At 41.6% G+C, this 24062-nt stretch overlaps 4 protein-coding genes across 4 annotated transcripts; 3 read left to right on the top strand and 1 right to left on the bottom strand.

The window, feature by feature from the left end:
* Positions 1-4784: 4784 nt before the first annotated feature.
* On the bottom strand, positions 4785-6856 carry LOC118281453 (uncharacterized). Its single transcript, XM_050707614.1, has 2 exons — positions 5670-6856; positions 4785-4926 (listed from the first exon to the last, which is right to left on the bottom strand). The coding sequence occupies exons 1-2, from the start codon at positions 6854-6856 to the stop codon at positions 4785-4787; spliced, it is 1329 nt and encodes a 442-aa protein (XP_050563571.1).
* Positions 6857-11345: 4489 nt separating this feature from the next.
* On the top strand, positions 11346-12508 carry LOC126912985 (uncharacterized). The gene is made up of 2 exons (XM_050707615.1): positions 11346-11480; positions 11687-12508. Exons 1-2 carry the CDS (start codon positions 11451-11453, stop codon positions 12290-12292), a joined length of 636 nt encoding a protein of 211 aa, XP_050563572.1. The 5' UTR covers positions 11346-11450; the 3' UTR covers positions 12293-12508.
* Positions 12509-12650: 142 nt separating this feature from the next.
* On the top strand, positions 12651-13784 carry LOC118263304 (uncharacterized). Its single transcript, XM_035575201.2, has 2 exons — positions 12651-12926; positions 13072-13784. Exons 1-2 carry the CDS (start codon positions 12897-12899, stop codon positions 13675-13677), a joined length of 636 nt encoding a protein of 211 aa, XP_035431094.1. The 5' UTR covers positions 12651-12896; the 3' UTR covers positions 13678-13784.
* A 1244-nt stretch (positions 13785-15028) lies between these two features.
* On the top strand, positions 15029-23857 carry LOC118263302 (serine-rich adhesin for platelets-like). Its single transcript, XM_035575199.2, has 2 exons — positions 15029-15207; positions 16372-23857. The coding sequence occupies exons 1-2, from the start codon at positions 15175-15177 to the stop codon at positions 23776-23778; spliced, it is 7440 nt and encodes a 2479-aa protein (XP_035431092.2). The 5' UTR covers positions 15029-15174; the 3' UTR covers positions 23779-23857.
* Positions 23858-24062: the final 205 nt, after the last annotated feature.

Raw genomic sequence — 24062 nt, 5'->3', positions numbered from 1 at the left:
ACTAATTGATTTGGAAATAATCTTAGTTTATTCGATAATATGAGCAAAACATACACTAAATATAATATGAGAAAATGATTGCCAATTTCGAAACAACGTGAAATTCTGAGGTACATTTCAAATTGTATGGGACATTAAATCATCGTGTGCTGAGAAACTTAACACTGCCGTGCCAAGCCTTCATAATTTATTTAGTTAGCTATTGTGTACCTTATTATGAAAGAAAAACTACATGTTTTTATTGCAGAAATAATATTATTCGATGTAATGACAGGTGATTTGTATAATTAGCATTTATACAAGGGTATACAGGGTGCATGTTTGAAAAGATTTTTCTAGAAAAAAGTAAACGTTTTTGCAACTAGTAGTTGTTGTATTAATTCTTACATCTGATCACTTCTGTAATATTAAAATTAAATGCACAGAATGTACTAACGTGATATAGAATAAAAAAGAAGAAACTAACGAGTAGACCAAAAATAACAACAAAAAAGAAACTCAATCATGAATTAGATAATTTAATAAATTAACTAAAAAAAAACACACGTAAATATACTGAGAAAAGCGAGGGACTCTTCCCCATGAGCAGCGGACGCTGACGCAGTGACGTTACGTCGTACAGCAAGGTTACACCCCTCCCCAATCTTTCTAATCCCCGATTCCCCAACAACTCTTAAATTCCTAACCCCCAAAAGGCCGGCAACGCACTTGTAACGCCTCTGGTGTTTCGGGTAGCCATGGGCGGCGGTGATTGTGTACACATACCAACAACGATTACTATATTACTATATCTATGTTTTGTAAAATTATTAATAATTTTCAATTAATCAGATTTACCGTAACAAAAACGGTAACCGTGATAAATTAATCACATTTGTCGGTTATTATTAATAATTTTACCCTAGTAGTGATAAATGTAATAAGTGGCCAAGATGTTATTTTTATTTCAATTTAAACGGCAATATATTGTACTTGCACAACAAATATTTGTTGAATTCTATGAAAATACTTTTAAAATTTTAATTTGATGCATTTATAGGTACAGAGGCTACAGAAGATTTACAGGCAAACTAAATATGATTGTTGATTATTGCTTTTAGGATTCGTGTTGATTTTGTTAATGAAACAATAATTGTTCCGTGTCCTCCGGGCGGTCCTCGCAGTGATGACACCCGTGCTTTTCCTCCCGCCCAATCAGAAATAGGAACCTACCCAAACTCCCATGTCCAGTAAGCACATGCGTCAGGCGGTAGGTGAGGACGCCGTGGCGTCTCTCTAGCCCCTCACAGGGGACTTTTTTTTTTTTTTTTTTTTCAGGGGGGAAAATCATCCAATGACTTCTCTCGCCAGGGCAAAGCGAGAGGGAGTGTCAGACTCTTACTGACTAAAAACCACCCCGTTCCTACTCCTGCTTGTCGAGCCGGAGCCCCGGTAAACCCGCTAGGTAGTCCGCAGCTCCGGATTAAGCATCAGCCCTACTGGGCCCCATCTGTGGTGGTCTGATGGCTCTTTGAGGCGCGCGCGGAACGCAACGCGCCGCACGCACGGGTCTGGTTCTGGTCGGGCGGCGAGCTACTCTTGCTCGCCGTCCGCAGACCCGCACTTACGGTGGCCGGAGATCGTCACGCGATCCCCGACGCCCGGAGTGTCTTTCGCGTCGGCTAGGGCGTGAGGAAGTTCGTTCCCTCACGCGTCCCGCCTCCTCCTTAGCTAGCATAACTGCTTCGCAGAAGGAGGAGACGGCATCCCAGTCCCCTTCGCTCCGCACCATGGTCTGAACCAAAGCCGGACGCGAGAGGTCGCCGTCGCCGATCACTTCCCTGAGGGCACGGCGGTGCTCAGCCCACGCAGGGCAGACCGCAACCGTGTGTTCCACCGTGTCCTCCGGGCGGTCTTCGCAGTGATGACACCCGGGCGTTTCCTCCCGCCCAATCAAAAACAGGAACCTACCGAAACTCCCATGTCCGGTAAGCACCTGCGTCAGGCGGTAGGTGAGGACGCCATGGCGCCTCTCTAGCCACTCCTCAAAGAGGGGACTTACCGCTGCAATGACAGCGAGCCCAGCCCTCGGTTGCGACAGTCGTTGCTGCCAATCCGCCATGAGATCGCGCCGGAGCTCGTCCCGCCACGCACTAATCTGGCGCGGCAGCGGAGTTTCGCCCCGGCGACGCGCGTCGGCGCGCAGACTAAAGACGCGCGCGAGCACTTTCGCCTCCAAATCCCACGGCGGTAATCCGGCAAGGAGGTTCGCCGCCTCCCCGGAGATCGTGCGATATCCACGGATCACTCGGATGGCCATGACCCTCTGGGACGTGAGCAGCGTCCGAGTTGGCCGCCGCATCAGGTTCGGCGCCCACACAGGGGCGCCGTAGAGGGCCATGGACCGCACGACCCCGCATACAACCTCCGGCAGGAGGCATTTGGCCCTCCGAGGTTGGGCAGGAGCCGCTTAAGCGCAGCCCCCGTCCGTTCCAACTTAGGAGCCAAACGTCGGAAATGCTCCACGAAGTTCCATCGACTGTCGAGGACGAGTCCTAGGTACTTCATCGTCGTCTCGACGCCGATGGTAACCCCTCCTGCCGTTATTTGGGACCCACCTGGAGGTGGCGCGTTCCCGCGGCCATGAAAGCACATGGCCTCGGACTTGTGGAGCGCCACCTCGAGTCCCAATTGCCGGATCCTTGCAACGACTATCGCAACCGCTGTCGTCATTAAATTGGCCGCCGCCTGGTGCGACCTCCCGTGCGCTAGCACCAGCGTGTCGTCGGCGTAGCAGATTACGCTGACGCCGTTCGGGAGGTCGGTGCGCAACACCCAGTCGTAACCGATGTTCCACAGGAGCGGCCCCAAAACCGAACCCTGTGGAACACCGCGCGACATTTCTCGCCTGTTCCACTCGCCCTGGCGACCGGGGAACGTAACATACCTGTCTGACAGGTAGGCCTCGATTACACGACGGAGGTAGGTAGGCACCCGGTGGTACCGAAGTGCCCCTAGTATGCAGCTCCAGGGTAGGGAGTTAAAGGCGTTGGCGATGTCTAGAGACACCGCCACGACGACCTTACCCCTGGACACTGCAGTCCCCGTCGTGAGGTCCCTTACGCGCATGATGGCGTCCACCGTAGAGCGCCCTCTGCGGAAGCCGAACTGGCCATCCGCGAGGTCCGGCCCAAATTCGGACAAGTGCGCGACGAGGCGGTTCGAAATGATCCTTTCGAAGACTTTTCCCACCTCGTCGAGCAGCACAATGGGCCGGTACGCGGACGGAGAGTCCGCAGGGCGCCCTGGTTTCTTCACGAGGACCAGTTTTCCCGTCTTCCACTGAAGTGGAAACTGGCCCCTCTCCAAACATGCGCTGTAGAGACCTATTAATCGAGGCCCGAGAGCCTCCGAGGCCAGGACCCACGCCTTGCCATGCAGGCCATCGGGTCCTGGGGCGGTGTTCTTGGCGCCCATCCGGCGCACCGCCGCTCTCAGTTCTGCCTCGGTCACCTCCGGAACGATGTCGTCGTCGTCGTCGCTGTGGCCCGCATTGGGCACCGCAGGGGGCGGAGTCATGGATGGAGGGGTAAAGCCCCTCCGTAGTCGGGGGAACAAGGCGCCGACCACTTCCTCCACGACCTCTGGCCGGAGACTCTGTGTCAGTGGGGGAGCCCAAGTGCGGAGTTTATCACGCACCATCCGATAGGGGCGCCCCCACGGGTCTCTGTTCAGAGTCTCCAGCATCTCCCGACGGGCTTCCTCCTTAGCCCGCCAGATCTCCGCTTTGAGGGCGGCCTTTGTCGCCTTGTATCCCTCGTACAACTCCGCCTCTCTAACCTCCGCGTCTGGAGGGAGGATACGGAGCCTGCGGTGCCTAGTGTACCGGCGGCGCGCAGCTACGCACGCACTGCGCAGAGCAGCCAGCTCTTGCGACCACCAGTACACCTGGCGTTTGCGCTGACCTGGCCGGACCCGGGGCATCGCCACGTCACATATTCTGGACATGGCGTCCTGGAGCCATCTTGCTTCCCCGTCAATGTCGGCAGGCCTGTCCGGTGGTATCACCCAGGCCTGCACGATTGCGGCTTCCAGGAAAAGCTCCCGGTCCAGCTGTCTTAGCGCCCAACGCGGGCCACATGGGGCCTGTCTGACTGGCGGGTCCGCGGACTCGGCGGAGACGTTGAACCGGATATACCGGTGGTCAGAAAACGTCTCCACCTCCTCCATAACGCGCCAGTCAACAACACGGGGTGACAGAGCGGGGCTGGCGAACGAGATATCCACCACCGACTCACCCTGCATCCGCACACACGTGGGGACAGAACCCCGGTTCAGGACGACTAGGCCTGTCTCCAGAGCCCAGTCTTCCACCATCCTACCCCGAACGTCAGTGAACCGGGAACCCCAAGCCAAGTTTTTGGCATTGAAGTCCCCGAGGACAAGTACGGGGAGGGAACGGAACCCGACGACGACGGCGACCAACTCCCTCAGGGAGTTGTGGAACTCGGCGAGAGTTCGGTTCGGAGAGAAATACACGCCCACCACAGCGATCTCTCCGAACCGTGCTGCGACACAACCCCGGCCTCTCTGAGCGTTCTCGAGAGTCGGGGTACCGGCGGCGGCCGACGAGATGATGGTCACCGAGCCGTCCAGATCCGCAACCCAGTGATCCCTGGGCGGGACAAAATACGGCTCGGAGACCACAGCAACATTGATCGACCACTGCGCTATGCTCTGGAGCAACAGGTCCTGAGCGGCGGCGCAGTGGTTGATATTCGCCTGGAGGAGGCGGAATGGATTCATTACTGGCAATCCATCACGACCTCCTCCCTGGCAGCATTACAGCCGGCGGTGGCTACGGCGGCGGTAGTAGTGGCGACCGCGGCGGCGGCGGCGGCGGCGGCGGTGGAAACGACGGGGGTGGCGGAGGGCCTGCCCTTGCCCCTGGGTTTGGTAGGCGGGGAGCAGGCCTTGCTCCCGACCCGGTGATTGGCCGGCTTGCCAGCCGCTGCACATGCGTCGCAGTGCAGCGGGGCGGTGCACGTACCGGCCTTGTGACCGGGCTGACCGCAGCGGAAGCAGCGGTCGCTGCGGTCAACCTCCGAGGTGCATTTAACGCTCACATGATGGCCCACGTGGCAGCACCTCAGAGGCCGGACCTCGAGCAGCTTGACCTGCGCCGAGACCCAGCCCACCAGGAGCCTTTTGCCCTCCTTAATTTTTTTGGCCGCTGTGACGGGGCAGCTCACTACGACTGTGCGCAACCCCGAATTGTCCGGACGGATGGTGCTTGCCTTGACTTGTTCAGCAGGGCACCCTCCTGTCCTGGCGACAGCGGCCACCACCTCTTGTTCCGTCACGGAGTCGTCCAGGCCCATTATTCGCAGATCCAAGCATTTTGTGGGCCTGGACACGCGAACCTCGTCCGCACTAAGACACGCCCGGAGCCTTTCAGCGAGGGCGTCTGCGGACGGACCGCTAGTCGCGCCGGGGACCTCCAGTAGACGGGCTCCAGTCGCAGTTGCCTTGATTGCAAACCCGTCAGGTGCCCCGAACTCCGCGGGAGTCACCGCCCCTTTAATTTGGCGAGGACGTCGCCATATGTAACGCCCCTTTGGACGGCATCGGGCTGTAGTGTTAGAACTACAGCCGCGGTCTTAGGGGCGCGAAGCAAGGCCGCAGCGCGCTTCTCTTTGCGCTGTTGCTGGCGCCGCTGCCGCTGCGCTTTTTTGCGGCGCTTCCTGCCTTCTTTGGCGACCCTCCTCGCGTCGCCGACTAGTTGCCACTCGCCACCACTGAGATCTCTTGCCGGCGGGACAGGCATAACTGTGACCGGGCCAACGGCCTGCTGAGCCGTTACTCCCCCTCTTCTTTTATTTCTGCGCCCTATTGGCGCATTCGGTGGTGGCTCCACCGAAACTAGTGGAGGCACCGGGGCCCTCGCAGGAGGAGCCGCTCTTGCCCTCGCCGGCGGTTGAGTGCCGCGGCCAGTCTGACCGGAAGAGGTCGAAGGCTTGGCCGCAACAGCCGCATATGACCGCGAGGCCGTCTGACTCGCTGCTAGTGGTGGACGGAGGACCTTACTTTCCAGCACGTCAAATCGCTGCCGGAAAGCAGCCATCTCCCGCCGCATCAGTCCGAGCATGTCAGACTCCGACATGGGCTGGGGTCGGCTTCCACGTGAAGCGGCGAGTTCAGCCTTGGTTGCCTGAAGCTCGGCCTCCAGAGCCGCATTAGAGGCCGACAACCGCGCCAGTTCTTGCCGCATTATGGCCAGCTCACTGTGGACTTTTTCAGCTGAGGGCACCCCGCACCGTTTAAAGACCGCTGTCATTATGGTGGTCTCCGCCGACTTCATCTGCTCGTTTCTGGCAGGCTGCGATTTCTTTGCAGCCACCCTGCGAAGCTCCTCCTTGATGGTCTGGCGGAGACCAATGGGGTCATGTTCAGCCTCTGAACCCTCGACACAAGTCACGTCCACTATGGAGGAATCTGACAGTCGGTTGGCTGTCTCGGTGCGGGCAGTGGCTGCCGACCTCTTGCAGCCCTTGCCCTTGCCCTTACCCCTTGCGGCCGTAGAGATCTTTGGGGCTGGTGTCTCCTGCGTAATGGAGGACAACGCCAGTCCCTCCTGGTCCTCCTCCAATCTGGGACGCTTAAATGACGCTCGCGTTAGGCGCTTTGACCTAACGCTCGCGTCGGATACGGGTGGGGCGTCAGACTCCGAGTCCGACGTCCTCCGATTTGGCGCTCGTATGGGGGATTCCCCATGGGCACCAGAACCACTAGGGCTCTCAAAAACGATTACTGCAGGCGAGCTGAGCTCACCTGCCCTCTCCTCATCTGGTGGTGTTGTTTTATCAGTTGACTTCATAAAGTTCCCACGAGTATGGGGGAAATATCCAGTCCACCCAGGCAGTGCCCCTGTACCTGGGTAAGTGTATATTTGTATCCCAACTAGAGGGTCCGCCGGTCCCCTAGCTGGGGGTGCGCTCGCGACTGACACTACTCCTCAGCCACGCATACCCTCGCCACGCACCAGAACTTGGTATTGGAGGAATTTTTTATAGAGGTTATCTTCCTCGCGGTCCGGGCGACCAAGCCAAGACCCTCGTCCCGTTCAGAGTCATAAAACATGACCATGACATCTTCCCGGATTACGATATCAACGGTTGCAGTCAGGAACAACTTGTGCCCCGATGCTGCTCGTTGGCAGGGTGAGTGCACAACGAGCACCGTCCTTGCCTCTCCGCCACGCTCTCTGCTAAGTCAGAGAGACGGGTGGAATGACGCCCCCTCGGAGGCGCAGGCCATGTGTCATCACAAAGCCCGCCGCCCCCAGAACCCATCTCGGGTTCTTCCGCCCCGTCCAAAAGTTCGCTACAGGCAATAGCCACTCCAACCCTATCACCCCCGTTAGGGGGGCTATTACCTGTACCCAGGGTGCACCACGGGGAGGTCTTTTGGCACCGCACCCCAAGTTTAAAGGTTACTTTCCTTGTTTATGTTGCTTGTTTCTTATTATATTATTGAAACTGTTATTTATTTATTAATTATGTTACCGATATCCACAATGGTGTTATTAGATATTATTATAGTGCATTTTTCTAGTGTTTGTTTATTTCTTACATAGTTGTTAAGTATTTTTTAGAATTACATTCTAATTATTGTTGTGATATACTTATTATATTATATATTATAATTATATTATGTATATTATATTATTACTATTGTAGTGTTGTTATTATGTGATGTCGATTTGTTGTAAGGAAGGCTGTGTATAATGTTTGTAGTTCAGTAAATGTTATTCTTAAGAACTATATTCTCAATGGGAGACAAATGTTTGCTTGTATTATGAGTTTAATAACTTTAAGAAAATAATAGTTTTAAGAGTAAGTTGGTTAAACTGGTAGGTGTACGTTAACTTACTACTACTACTATCTATTAGTTTTAAATTCATATTGTCTGAATACACACCATAGAATTAATTTTTTAATCATGTTCTTCATCTTGGATTTCTTTTGATAAGACAAGATGTTATGTTTATTTCATATATAAAAATAAAGTAAATAAAACAGTTCTTTTTAGTTCTTTCAACCCAAGTTAGTCAATATTTCCCTATATTTACTTTAACGTCAAGTATTGAGTACACTATTGACGCATACTCTTTATACCTACATACATAATTACATAACATCCCGCCTTGTATCCCTGAAGCAGTAGGCAGAAGTGCACATTACAGCACGTAGGTAATGCCGCTGTATAATTTACACCCACTTTTCACCATTTGTGTTATAAGTCCCTTGTAATAGGTGGTGAGCCTATTGTCATATACTTGGCACAACAATCTTCTTCTCTCTTCTCTATATATAAAAATCAATTGCTGTTCGTTAGACTCGCTAAAATTCGAAAACGGCTGAACCGATTTGGTTAATTTTGTTTTTAAATTATTTATGGAAGTCCAGGGAAGGTTTAAAAGGTGACAACAAAATGTTTGTCGGTACCTACTTTGTTTGCCGGGTCAACTTGTTTTCTTAAAAAAGAAACTGTAAATGACTAAGTATCTATGTAATAATTATGGTGTAATGATAAAAGTATACATTTCTGAATAATAGGTTTTATACCAATGTAGAATTAAGATTAAAAGTGTTATAATGTTACAGGCATATTCATATATTCGCAAATCTAAAAGTTGACTATCGTATTTAAAACTAACTGATGTCATTAACTAGCTTCTGCCAGCGGCTTTGCCCGCGTTCTCGTGGAATAAAAGGTAGCCTATGTGTTATTTCAGACCATAATCTATCCTTGTTCTAAGTTTCATGCTGATTCTTTCAGCCGTTTTTGCAAGAAGGAGTAACAAACAAACATACAAACTTTCGCATTTATAATATTAGTAGCATACTAGGATGGATAAGTGTTTTTGCTTGGTCTGATCTGGGTTAGGATCGAGATTGAGGCCCTGTTGCTTTACAGTAGTCAGACCAATCATATTCATTGGTACACATAGCTTAGCACTGGTGGAAACGAAGTCAGCTAAGCTATGTTTTTTATATGGAAAGATGCGTGCTATAGATGCGTGCTATGGATGTTTACTATGGATAGCTTCTTTACTATAGAGAGAGACCTTAAGTTATTACATTGTCCATAGGAGATGGATTCACCCACTATATCATGAATACTAGATATTTACGCACAGTCAGTCTATACAACCATTGTTTACTATAACTTCATTCATTGAAACCATTGTTTATTGTTATGAAGAACATGTATCGTAAGTGACCCGGTTGTGGCCACTTTAAGAATTTTGTCGACTTTGAGGCTTTCTTAAATTATAGTTTTTGTTATGACGATCATATTTCTTGTAAAAATTCATTTAACATGTATTAACCTTGCCTAAGAAAACCCTTTTTTTAAAGAACGTCCAATAGAAAAATAACTGTATAAGAAAGAAAAAAAAAGGGAGTTTGTGCCATTTTTGGCCAGATTCGTGCCATTTGTGGCCACGGTCGTGTGCCAGTTCTGGCCATCAAAAAATACAATAAAAGTAATCAAAATTTATTAATTTAATTGGACATTTTAGAAACAATGGTTTTTATTTAGTTTGGAAAATATTAAATATTATTACTTCACTTGAATTTAACTTACAAATAAAGAGATCAACATATATATCACGTTGGTAAAAGCTGCAAAGTAAACTGACCTCCCCTTTGTGTGAAGGCAATTTATTGCATCTCTGAAAATGAAAAGTATGTATTTGTTGATATGTAAAGCCAAGGAAAAAAAGCCACGATAAAATAAAGGGGAAGAAGTCGGGTGTCTGTGTACATTAGTTTTGGCCAGCCAAGTGGCCAAAGATGGAGAAATTCATAATTTTGTCTCCATTAGTGGCCACCTTCTAATAACCGCACTTCAGAAACATATGGCGACAAAATAACTTTAGTTTCACTTAGACAATATATTCTTCATGTAGTATTAACATAAACATCCAAACAATAAGCAAAGATTTAAAAAATAAAAACCAAATCCTCACCCGCTCGCCTTAGCCTTTTTGTTAAGATCTTAACAATTTCACCCTCAACTAAAAAGAATGACTTGTTGCATCGAAGTGAAGTTTGACACATTAAAGCTGCCAACGGTATTAGTGTCTCCAATATTCAATATTTTAAATACTGTACATCACAGAGTAATTTATTTGTCCATGCCTTGGTTATTAATATTTGAAGGTTCAAATGGCCACAAAGGGGTCGGTGGCCACAACCGGGTCACTTGCCCTATTTTAATAGAAAACAAACAAATTAACATGTAAGTTATAATCATGTAAGAAACAGACGTATTTATTTATATAACATTGTTAAACGCTTTATTAATAGTGATCACAAGCGCAGATGCAGCACAATTGTTTCGAGTTCGATTATCGAGTCGTATTCGTCGTTACGTAGTCCTTTTTGTCTTAAAAACCATTGCCCCACGCTAGGATTTTTCTCTTGTGTCGTGGGTGCATTTACAAACATACAAGTTCACATACACATGACATGACACCCAGACCCGAAACAACAATTTGTGGAACACATAAATAATTGCTCCGTGCGGGAATCGAATCGAATACGCTATACGTTGTGCAGCAGCCAGTTGCCCAGCCACCACACCAACCGTGCAGTCATCGATTACATACCATTTATACATTCAACTCTGCTTAACCCTTCAGCGATAAAAGGTCAGACGTTAAATAAAAAATGCTTATGATATATAGCTCTAGTTTATTTGATAATTGCACCAAATTACTAAACTGCATGGATTTTCCGTTCCGGTGAAGGTTGGAATTTCCATAGATGTGTAAATGTCCGACTCTATGTACTTGAAATTAATGATTTTAGCAGTTATAAATCTTATCTTAAGAGTGTTTGGAAATGATTAGTGTAACTGTTAATGATTCATTTATAAATTACCCACTGACGACGCGACGTATTAATCATTAAAATTGGGTTTTAGAGAAAACGCCTAGTTTAATTAAAATGCTAAATATCTTGTTACAATTATAGATATACTTTGAATTTAGAGTAAATGTGACCAAATTCTATTAATAATAACTAAATAGAATAACTAATCAAGTAGTAGCATCGTTGACAAAAAAAAAAAATGCATTTTTATTTCTAAGAAAATGCTACGAAGAAAGATTTAATGTTTTGTTTGTATGATATATGGGATGAATATGTTGTAAATTTTAGGGTAGGTATCTACGTCATATAAATGTTTAAGGACGAAATTGGATTTGTCATCACAGACATAAAATACTTGAATTCAGTCATCTTTAGTGGATTATAAGACGTAAACTAGTAATGATAGAGATTATCCCACAATGTGGAAACAGACGGATTAATGTAATTTTACAATTCTCTGTATCCATGTTTACAATCTTTGAGGGTATATAAGCTAAATTTCAGTGCAATTTTATTCACTGTGCCAAAATGGGGAAACAGGTCATCATTGTAGTTTTTGTAAGTATTCAATTTGTTAATGTTATTTTTTGTTTTGGTTAATCATAAATTTGAACAAAATCTAATTTAAAATGATCAAATTTTAAACTTCAATTTTAAATCACTTTTAAAAAGAAGAGAGGTGTGTTAGCTTGATCAGCATATTTTATGAATGTTTTAAAAACATACTTAACATACGTCTTGTTATAATAACATATTCTTTCTAGATGTTAAGCGTGTGCGCGTGGCAGGCGCATGCTCTTGCGAACTGCACAGCCACCGGGAATGGTCGGCACCCTGACCCGGCCGACAGCACATGCAAGAACTACACGCTCTGCACCTACATCAGCTCCAACAACACCTATGCCGCCTACACCTACGTCTGTCCCACTACCTCCCTCTTCGACCCCACTGTCTCCCTATGCACGACCACTTACACCTGCCCAGCAAATACCACAAACACAACTACATCAGTTTGCACCGATGACGGCTATATCCCAGACCCTAATGCTTCAAACTGCAGCTCCTACATTGAATGTGTGAACATCAATGGAACCTTCATCGAAACGCCATTAACTTGTCCACCCTCAACATTCTACAATCCAAATTCGACTTTTTGTGAGGCTACTTACAATTGCACTATAAGTACTCCTTTCTCGTGTACCACAGTCGGAAGATTTGCTGATACTACCGATACAACTTGTCAGAATTATTTCTACTGTGTCCTCTTGGCTGATGGAACGTTTACACAGTATAATTACACATGCCCGTCAACTTCTTTGTTTAATCCGAATTCGAGGGTGTGTACTGCATCTTACACCTGCACTAATTGACACTACTCGTTGGAGATGTCTTACGGATGATATTGACCAGAGTTGCCGATGTGTTGACAATTTCAAGAGAATATTGTTTTATGCCGTCGGTAATTATAAGAAATGAAAATTGTAAAGCACTTGTATAGTTGATTTATGTGCTATTGTGCATTTTTTATATTAATTTGTTTTTGTTAAACTAATTTGGTAATATATTAATTTGTTAAAATTACACAATGTTGTCTTTTACACCCTTCAATGAATTGATCACATAGCATAATTATGGGGTCTCAGATAATTTGGATTAAAGCGATACTTACATGTATTTTTTAAGGATAGACCAATTATCACTGATTCGCTGTCATATTATTTTCTAGTTTCTAGTCTAAACACGAGTTCAATATTCTGATTGAATAGATATTTTGACGACCGACAGCGATGGAGACGTAATAATCTTAAAACTGAATTACCTAAAGAAAATAATTGTGATTGATCTGTTTATTGTCAACATTCCATTGTTTTAATACAATTAATAATGGCCCTTTGTTTGTTCCCATTACTTCGGAAGTTATAAAAGAGAATAAGAGCTTATACGTACTAGATTGCTCCTTAGAATTTTGAGACGATGATATCTCACTTGTTTGCTGCACTTGTGGTGAGTATTAATTACATTTTTTTTTCTATTTTTTTTGGCCTTTTTGTGTCACAATCACAGTTTTATTTTCAAGATTTTATTTGAAGATTCTAGTGTATTCATCTATATCTCTACATGAATAAATAATTAACCGTTATGTTCCTAGGTACTATGTGGAGTTGGTTGGGTGCATGCTGCAGTAGATTGCAGAGTAACTGGAGCTGGTCGTTTCGCGGACTTGGCTGACGAGAAATGCAAGAACTACACACTATGTATCTATGTCAAGGCTACGGACAGTTACCTCGCCTACAACACAGTCTGCCCCAGCATATCAGTGTTCAACCCATTGATATCGAAGTGTACTTCTCCAACGAACTACGTCTGTAACATAACCGTCAGTATGCCGAAGCCTTCGCCCTCTACTATTTGTATCTCCGACGGCTACATTGCAGATCCTGAACCGACGAATTGTGCTACTTACATACAATGTGTGAAAATTAGAGGGGTCTTTACGCAGCTGAGACATCGATGTCCAGAATACACGTATTATAATCCGAATACAACGCTGTGTGAGTCTAACTACACATGTACGGACTTCAGTTGCGTGGCGCCCGGGAGGGTCGCGGACAAAGCAGACTTCACGTGTCGCAAGTACTACTACTGTGTACAGTTGTTCAATGGGACCTTTGCTCAGTTCAAGTACACCTGTCCCGCCGATTCAGTGTTTAATCCCATCACTAGACTTTGTACAACACATTATTCGTGCAGTTAAGGTGGCTATGTTAATTGGTTATTTGTTATTTATTGAGGCTTGTTTATTATTTTTTCTGCACTGTGAAGTTGATTATTTTTAAATAAATTATATTTTGACAAAGTGAACTTATTTTTTTGTTCCATGCGTGTGCGCGTGTGGTGATGTGAAATTTAAATAAATAAGGGAATGAATTATTATATAATACTGAGTAGGTAATTATTTACCTACTTGTAGATTACCTTAGATAGCTGTGGAAACGTTTTTATTTCGTGTGATCTGATTATAATTACAACAAGTAAAATTACACAGTTTGCGTTGTTTCGCCGTGTGAGTGAGGTTACCGGAGGCCCAAATGCTCCTCTCCTCAATTTTCCTAATCCCTAAATTCCCAATTCTCAAATCCCTAACCCCAAAAATGCCAGCATTGTATCTGTAACTCCTCTGGTGTTGCGGGTGTCCATAGGCGGCGCCGATTGTTTACCATCAGGTGATACGTCTGCTCGTTAGCATATCTCATAAACACTGATCCTTTTGTAAAACATACAGAGATGATTGCTTAAGCTGTTAATATACTTGATGGAATCATCCAACTAAATAAAAATCACACTATCTTAATCTTACGTGAAGATTATCAGTGAAAGACTGAAAACAATACGACTCGAACTTGGTCTGAGTTACAATTATTGTAATATTATTGTGTACTAATCAATCATTAAGATAGAAGATAACAAATAATTAATGAATAAACAAATGATTTATAAGCATAAATCCATGAACGTCCACTGAATAAAAGTTAATAGAAGCGACTCCGACTCAATATTTTGGCACCCAAAACTAAACAAATTAATGTTCTAATGATTGCATAGCTCGTAACGAATCATGTTTTTCATTGAAACACTTTCAATTTAACGCTAATGCATTTGATTATGCACAAACAAGAAAGCAACGTGCCATAAGTAATTTATTACTGGGTAGGTGTAATGTCAATATTGAATACTTAATTACGTCTGTGGCACCAGTTTTTGATAACGGTGATAATGTGGAACTGTTTCCTTTATGTAGTCATTTTACTCTGTTTGGCTGGGTAGGAATTTAAAGGTTATTTCTAGGACCGAAATCAGACACTAGCATATATCTCCTTAACGATGTGCCAATTATTAGTACCGTTAGTCTGTATTTCAAAAAGTTCTTGTTAGCACAAAATCTTCTTATGTGATTGTATAAAGACAAGGAGATTTATTAGTTCCGCTATTCACGTGCAAGATATTTCGACGCAAGTACCTATAATGAACAGTAATGATTATAGGTAAAACGTTTTCAGCCGGACATACAGAACATTCAGAGTAAACTGTTGTTTAAAAATGATTTAAACATAATATATGATGTAAAATATTTAGCGTCATGAGTACAATCTTTTTATTATTGCTGTTAACATAATATTACGAGATAACCGCACTATCTCTTGATCTTACTATAAAATCTTCAGTGCTTGATAAAATAATTTAGAAATTCACGATGCAAAGAAAGTTCACGGTTGCTGTATTTCTCGTGAGTATTTTTTATTGTTCTTGTTAAGTAGCCCTTAGTTGTGTTATTGTTTGTATTTGTGTGAGACCACTTTGTTATTAAGTTATAATTATAATTAACCTACAAAGCGGATTCGGATTACAGTGAGTGTAACTATAAGTGACCTCTAATAGGTTGGCTTGTCCGACTATGATGGTCGCTATCTTATCTGTTTAACAGAATTACAAAGTGTTAGAGTACTTTTGTACCAGAGATGTGTTTTGTTAGTATGCTACGAAGAAGTAATATGTGTGAGGAAGATGCGCTGGTGGATGCGATGTATCGATAGTAGGGAAACCATACATAGCACGCATCTTTCCATAAAGACAGCTTAGCTGAGTCCGTTTCCACCAGTGTGCTATGTGTGCCAATGAATATGATTGGTGGAAGCCAAACGCATCAACTGCAACCTAGCATAGCACATATCTGGTGGAAAAGCATACTTAAGCTAGTTCCTTCTTTAACTACCCCTATTTTATAGCTACTGAGTTTATGAATAAAGGGTAAAGAAATTTCGTGACAAAACATTCTGCTTAGGAATCTATGAAGTGTGCATGTATGTATACCAACTTTATTAGACAGCTTAAATTTCATAAGAGATAAACACATAAGTAAATATTTTGTATCTAATATCTTAATACTCCCTGTTATTTTCTTTCGTGCACGCTTTTTATCCGTGTTGGCACGGCAGAGAAGAATATAATGTATTTCTCACTACTTATTCCTAGTTTTTCGCGAGTGTAAATATTTAATTTAATAAATCAAATTCTTTGGAGATTATGGTTAACTTTTTTTTTAGAGAAGACCCATAGTCCAGCCGGAACTCTCATGGATTGTTGATGATGACACTTCTTTGAATCCCTGATTGTGTAGGCAAGGTTGTAGGGACATATTAATTAAGTAATAGCTGAGATACTGGCAGCGGGTGAAGCAAATACTAGGCATTATTTAGAGTTTCATCGTTCAAGAATTGAAAACTTAATATTACTATACCTAACTTGGAAATGCTAGCACCTACACTTTACTTAGTAGTTGCGACCATACAAATACTCAATGGGAAAGGTCACTTAAATAATTTTAAAAAGTAATAAATTGTGATCATACATTTTCTTCACTCTTCATCATAATCTATTTAACATGTTTCAGATCTCCCTCGCAGTATGGAATACCTACGCTGCATCCATCCAATCTTCTTCTACTGGTAGTAGTAATACATCTTCAGACAAATCAAGTGTATCAAATGCAACTGGATACTTAACAAAAGAGGTTTCAGTAACCTCATCAAATTCAGAACAAAGTACAAATACGACTGATGAATCAAACACAGACGATGTATCTACAAAATATTCTGCCAATTTAACAGATGTCGCATTTACTGTTAATAGAGCTGAAACAGTTAATACCTCGAATACTGACATTACCTCTGAAGCTAATACAACAACGACATTATTGACTTCATCTACTTCAGACAGTGGAAATGCAACAAGAACTGAAGATACTTTATCCTCATTGGTGTCTAGTTCCACCAACTCTACAAACTCTACTTCAGCCTTACAAATTTCAAACTCGTTAAACACCACCGATGAATTACATCAAAATGTTCTTAGGATAACAGATGAAAGTGTTCAGAATTCTACATTGGATTCTATAGCATCGTCGAATACGACAACGGGGCTTGATACTTTAAGTTACACAAATGTAACCGAAACATTAGATACAACAATTTCAAATACTCTTAATTTTACGAATACCACAAATGTGAGTGCTACATCTAATTCAACAATATTTACGGATAGCTTAATATCGGTGACAACCAATATATCTGTTACATCAAATTCTTCATCCGATACTGATTCGAAGAGTTATGAAAGTACTTTACTTTCAACAGATACCGAGACTTCAGATGCTTTAAATTCTACAAGTTCAACAAATGTATCAGACGCAGCAACTTATAATACATCCACAAATAGTATGGAGTTGACTAACGTTACAACAACAGGAGACGCTACGCACACATTAACGTCAGATTCTTCAAATGCTACGAACTTAACTTACGAATCAAATACAGTCAATTCACAAAATTCGTCTCAAAGTTCAGACACCACCTATTTCGAAACCTTGGACAGTACAAATTCTACTAACATTTCGGCAACCAACAATGCATCATCAGTTATAGACGTTACAATTTCGTCGTCAATCAATTCTACAACATCAACAAATTCTTCGTTTGATGGTGATATCACAAGTTCAATAAACTCATTACACACCACTAATAATTCGACATCAGACAGTGCCAATACAACAAGTTCATCAGATTTAACAGGATTTATAAATGTTCAAAACATAAAATCTGTGTCAGATACCACTGAAAATACAAACTCTAATGAATCTTCTAGTAATTCTAGTTCAAAATCAGAATATTCGTTGAACTCCTCATCAACTTCAAATGTTGAAAATTCAGCCAACTCTACAGTGAGTTCAAGCTCATCTTCATCAGAAACAATGAGCCATTCGAATTCATCCATTATACTGGATTCAACTAATTCCTCCACTGCAGTAGATGTTCAAATTTCTTCTGAATCCAACTCAACAACATCAACAAATATAACTGATGATATAAAAAGTTCAAACGTACAAAACACAGTGAATACGGCAAGCAATTCTGTATCAGATACTGTGAATATAACCAGCTCGACTGATTATAGTAGCAATAAGACCTCACAAGCAACAAGCCAATCTACAGAGTCTTCTAAAAGCACAAATTCAAGTGATTCTATTAATATTTCTGTTAACAAATCGGAAAATCTTATCAATTCCACATCTGCTACAGAAACGACAAATTCTATCAATGAGACAGAAACTGCTGATTCCTCAATATACGAGAGTTCTAATTCTACGAGTTTCGTAAATAATGAAAACGCCTCAAATTCTTCGTACGTCTCTGATTCTACAGTTTCGTCGTCAGTAAACTCTACAACATCCACAAATTCTTCGTTTGATAGTGATATCACAAATTCAACAAACTCATTACACACCACTAATAATTCAACATCAGACAGTACAAATACAACAAGTTCAACAGATATAACGGAACATACAAATGTTCAAAACATAAAGTCTGAGTCAGATACCACTGAAAATACAAACTCTAATGAATCTTCTAGTAATTCTAGTTCAAAATCAGAATATTCGTTGAACTCCTCATCATCTTCAAATGTTGAAAATTCAGCCAACTCTACAGTGAGTTCAAGCTCATCTTCATCAGAAACAATGAGCCATTCGAATTCATCCATTATACTGGATTCAACGAATTCCTCCACTGCAGTAGATGTTCAAATTTCTGCTGAATCCAATTCTACAACGTCAACAAATATGACTGATGATATAAAAAGTTCAAACGAACAAAACACAGTGAATACGGCAAGCAATTCTGTATCAGATACTGTGAATATAACAAGCTCGACTGATTATAGTAGCAATAAGACCTCACAAGCAACAAGCCAATCTACAGAGTCTTCTAAAAGCACAAATTCAAGTGATTCTATTAATATTTCTGCTAACAAATCGGAAAATCTTATCAATTCCACATCTGCTACAGAAACGACAAATTCGGTAAATCAGACAGAAACTGCTGATTCTTCAATATACGAGAGTTCAAATTCTACGAGTTTCTTAAATAATGAAAACACCTCAAATTCTTCGTACGTCTCTGATTCCACAGTTTCGTCGTCAGTAAACTCTACAACGTCAACAAGTTCTTTGTTTGATAGTGATATCACAAATTCAACAAACTCATTACACACCACTAATAATTCAACATCAGATAGTGGAAATACAACAAGTTCAACAGATATAACGGGACATACAAATGTTCAAAACATAAAATCTGTGTCAGATACCACTGAAAATACAAACTCTAATGAATCTTCTAGTAATTCTAGTTCAAAATCAGAATATTCGTTGAACTCCTCATCAACTTCAAATGTTGAAAATTCAGCCAACTCTACAGTGAGTTCAAGCTCATCTTCATCAGAAACAATGAGCCATTCGAATTCATCCGTTATACTGGATTCAACTAATTCCTCCACTGCAGTAGATGTTCAAATTTCTTCTGAATCCAATTCTACAACGTCAACAAATACGACTGATGATATAAAAAGTTCAAACGTACAAAACACAGTGAATACGGCAAGCAATTCTGTATCAGATACTGTGAATATAACAAGCTCGACTGATTATAGTAGCAATATGAGCTCACAAGCAACAAGCCAATCTACTGATACTTCGAAAAGCACAAATTCAAGTGATTCTATTAATATTTCTGCAAACAAATCGGAAAATCTTAGCAATTCCACATCTGCTACAGAAACGACAAATTCTGTAAATCAGACAGAAACTGCTGATTCCTCAATATACGAGAGTTCAAATTCTACAAGTTTCATAAATAATGAAAACGCCTCAAATTCTTCGTACGTCTCGGATTCCACAGTTTCGTCGTCAGTAAACTCTACAACATCAACAAATTCTTCGTTTGATAGTGATAGCACAAATTCAACAAACTCATTACACACCACTAATAATTCAACATCAGATAGTGGAAATACAACAAGTTCAACAGATATAACGGGACATACAAATGTTCAAAACATAAAATCTGTGTCAGATACCACTGAAAATACAAACTCTAATGAATCTTCTAGTAATTCTAGTTCAAAATCAGAATATTCGTTGAACTCCTCATCAACTTCAAATATTGAAAATTCAGCCAACTCTACAGTGAGTTCAAGCTCATCTTCATCAGAAACAATGAGCCATTCGAATTCATCCGTTATACTGGATTCAACTAATTCCTCCACTGCAGTAGATGTTCAAATTTCTGCTGAATCCAATTCTACAACGTCAACAAATACGACTGATGATATAAAAAGTTCAAACGTACAAAACACAGTGAATACTGCAAGCAATTCCATATCAGATACTGTGAATATAACCAGCTCGACTGATTATAGTAGCAATAAGACCTTACAAGCAACAAGCCAATCTACTGATACTTCGAAAATCACAAATTCAAGTGATTCTGTTGACATTTCTTCGAACAAATCGGAAAATCTTATCAATTCCACATCTGCTACAGAAACAACAAATTCTGTAAATCAGACAGAAACTGCTGATTCCTCAATATACGAGAGTTCAAATTCTACGAGTTTCATAAATAATGAAAACGCCTCAAATTCTTCGTACGTCTCTGATTCTACAGTTTCGTCGTCAGTAAACTCTACAACATCAACAAATTCTTCGTTTGATAGTGATATCACAAATTCAACAAACTCATTACACACCACTAATAATTCAACATCAGATAGTGGAAATACAACAAGTTCAACAGATATAACGGGACATACAAATGTTCAAAACATAAAATCTGTGTCAGATACCACTGAAAATACAAACTCTAATGAATCTTCTAGTAATTCTAGTTCAAAATCAGAATATTCGTTGAACTCCTCATCATCTTCAAATGTTGAAAATTCAGCCAACTCTACAGTGAGTTCAAGCTCATCTTCATCAGAAACAATGAGCCATTCGAATTCATCCATTATACTGGATTCAACTAATTCCTCCACTGCAGTAGATGTTCAAATTTCTGCTGAATCCAATTCTACAACGTCAACAAATATAACTGATGATATAAAAAGTTCAAACGTACAAAACACAGTGAATACGGCAAGCAATTCTATATCAGATACTGTGAATATAACCAGCTCGACTGATTATAGTAGCAATAAGACCTCACAAGCAACAAGCCAATCTACAGAGTCTTCTAAAAGCACAAATTCAAGTGATTCTATTAATATTTCTGCTAACAAATCGGAAAATCTTATCAATTCCACATCTGCTACAGAAACGACAAATTCTGTAAATGAGACAGAAACTGCTGATTCCTCAATATACGAGAGTTCAAATTCTACGAGTTTCATAAATAATGAAAACGCCTCAAATTCTTCGCATGTCTCTGATTCTACAGTTTCGTCGTCAGTAAACTCTACGATTTCTGAAGACTTCAGTTCTGACTCAGTTTTTGCAAACTCTTCAAATTCATCAAATATAAAGGAGACGACAATATCAGAAACAACAAATAACACAGTTTCAACTGACAACACACACTATGATAGTCATTCCAACCAGAGTGTGTCTAAATATAACACTAATAATACAGAATCAAATGATTCAAAAGACTTTTTGCAATCAGAATCTATCTATTCTTCGAATTCATCATCTGTAGAAGATGTAACAAATTCAATAAATTCAAATGAAAGTTCCGGCACATCCACAATTAAAATAGAGAAAACATCAAGTTCAAATGACACGAAGGATGTAACCAATTCTACCAGTGAAAGTTCAAGTAGTTTGTCAGTTACATCTAACAGCACCAATTCAAAACAATCAACCGTTACTAACAACATTGATAACATGTTTGTTTCAAAAAATGTTACTGATATCGTATCTACGGATAAAACTATTGCATTAAATTCAACAGCAACATCAAATTCCCATAACTCTGACTATTCATCGGTTAGTCAAGAGTCTGTAAGTTCTGTAAGCGATAGTTCAAACATCGCCAACACAATCGATAAATTATCTAACTCAACCTCAACCCGGACCAGTAGTTCATCATCAAGTACATCAGTGCCCAGCAGTTCAGTCTCAAGCAGTCCACAAGATAGTTCTGGTTCATCAAACTCCAATAGCAGTTCTGTCAACTCATATGCAACAAAGAATACTTCGCGTTCAATGAATACAAATGACATAGAAACAACGTATTCCACTGATGACATCGCTTTCAGGAACGTTACCGAAGTTATTAATGACGAAACTTTAATACTCACAAATAATCATACTGACACAACAAGTACTGTTATCACTACAGATGCTTCTAATAACGTGACAATAATAACAATCATAACAAAAAATATGACTGTTACAGTAGATGATGATATTACAAATATAACTGAAATTACTGTTGTAACAAATATAACCAGCAGCACAAATACTACTGAAGATATAATTACAAGTGAGATAACTGATATAATTACTACTGTTATTTTCACTAACACTACAATCGTCACCATTACTATGAATGGTAATGAAACCACGTTGACTACTACGTCATTAAATAGCACTGATGTTATCGAAACAACATCTGTTGATGATACAATAAAAGACTCAATAATTTCTATATTAAGAAACAGTACAGATGTTACGACGTCAAGAAGGACATTGGATGTTTCAAATAAAACTGTTACAAGTCAATCAACAAATACGACTACTTTATTAACAGTAACCGGAGATGAAACAGACTCTACGAATTCTACCGACTCTAATGACTCATCCGAAACGAACACAACTTCCATATGCACGACTCAGGGCTATGTTGCCGATCCAGACTCTAAAAACTGCACGAGATACTTTGAATGCGTTCAAAATAGTGATGGCACCTATACCGAGACTGCTACCACGTGTCCCGACAACTCTAAATACAATCCCGATACGACTTTATGTGATTTTGATTACGTATGTCCAGATTCGGCGGATAGCAACAATTCTTCTGATTCAAATGATTCAAGCGGAGAATCTAATTCAACCGACACTTCCATATGCACGACACAGGGCTATGTTGCTGATCCAGATTCTAAAAACTGCACGAGATACTTTGAATGCGTTCAAAATAGTGATGGCACCTATACCGAGACTGCTACTACGTGTCCCGACGGCTCTAAATACAATCCCGATACGACTTTATGTGATTTTGATTACGTATGTCCAGATTCGGCGGATAGCAACAATTCTTCTGAATCAAATGATTCAAGCGGAGAATCTAATTCAACCGACACTTCTATCTGCACGACGCAGGGCTATGTTGCTGATCCAGACTCTAAAAACTGCACGAGATACTTTGAATGTGTCCAAAATACTGATGGCACCTATACCGAGACTGCTACCACGTGTCCCGACGGCTCTAAATACAATCCCGATACGACTTTATGTGATTTTGATTACGTATGTCCAGATTCAGCGGATAGCAACAATTCTTCTGATTCAAATGATTCTAGTGGTGAATCTAATTCAACCGACACTTCTATATGCACGACACAGGGCTATGTTGCCGATCCAGACTCCAAAAACTGCACCAGATACTTTGAATGCGTTCAAAATAGTGATGGCACCTATACCGAGACTGCTACTACATGTCCTGATGATTCTTATTATAATCCCACAACAACTTATTGTGATTTCGAATATGAATGTCCATATTCGACGGACAGTAGCAATTCTTCTGAATCAAATGATTCAAGCGGTGAATCGTCCGATACCTTTACATGCACAGCAACTGGACGATTTGCAAACAGCAGTGACACTACTTGCCAATCGTATTTCAGTTGTGTGTTGTTGGCCGATGGGACCTATGATTTAACTGTATACAACTGTCCGGCTTCTTCACGATTCGACCCGAATAAAAAATATTGTACAGCGGCATACACGTGCGGTTCCTAGGTATAAAATTAATCATTACGTATACTTAATTTATGTATTTCTATGTTATTGAAACGACTTAATAAATGAAAACAATTGATGTAATTTTATTTGGTACACAAACCTACTACACAAAACTTGATATATTAAATTTACATTGAGTGCATATTATTAAGATCTTATATAGTTATAAATGATATTGGGACTCATGTTCAGAAGACTTATAAAATCTTTTCAAATATGAAAGCTTTCGAATAGCACTAAATTAATAGGTTGGAAGACTAAAATTAATTTCATTATTTTCA

This window comes from Spodoptera frugiperda, unplaced genomic scaffold, assembly GCF_023101765.2.
Source record: "Spodoptera frugiperda isolate SF20-4 unplaced genomic scaffold, AGI-APGP_CSIRO_Sfru_2.0 tig00001166_1___fragment_2___debris, whole genome shotgun sequence".
NCBI lineage: Eukaryota > Metazoa > Arthropoda > Insecta > Lepidoptera > Noctuidae > Spodoptera > Spodoptera frugiperda.
The sequence above is the reverse complement of the archived record's forward strand: the minus strand, read 5'-3'. Positions and strand labels throughout refer to the sequence as shown.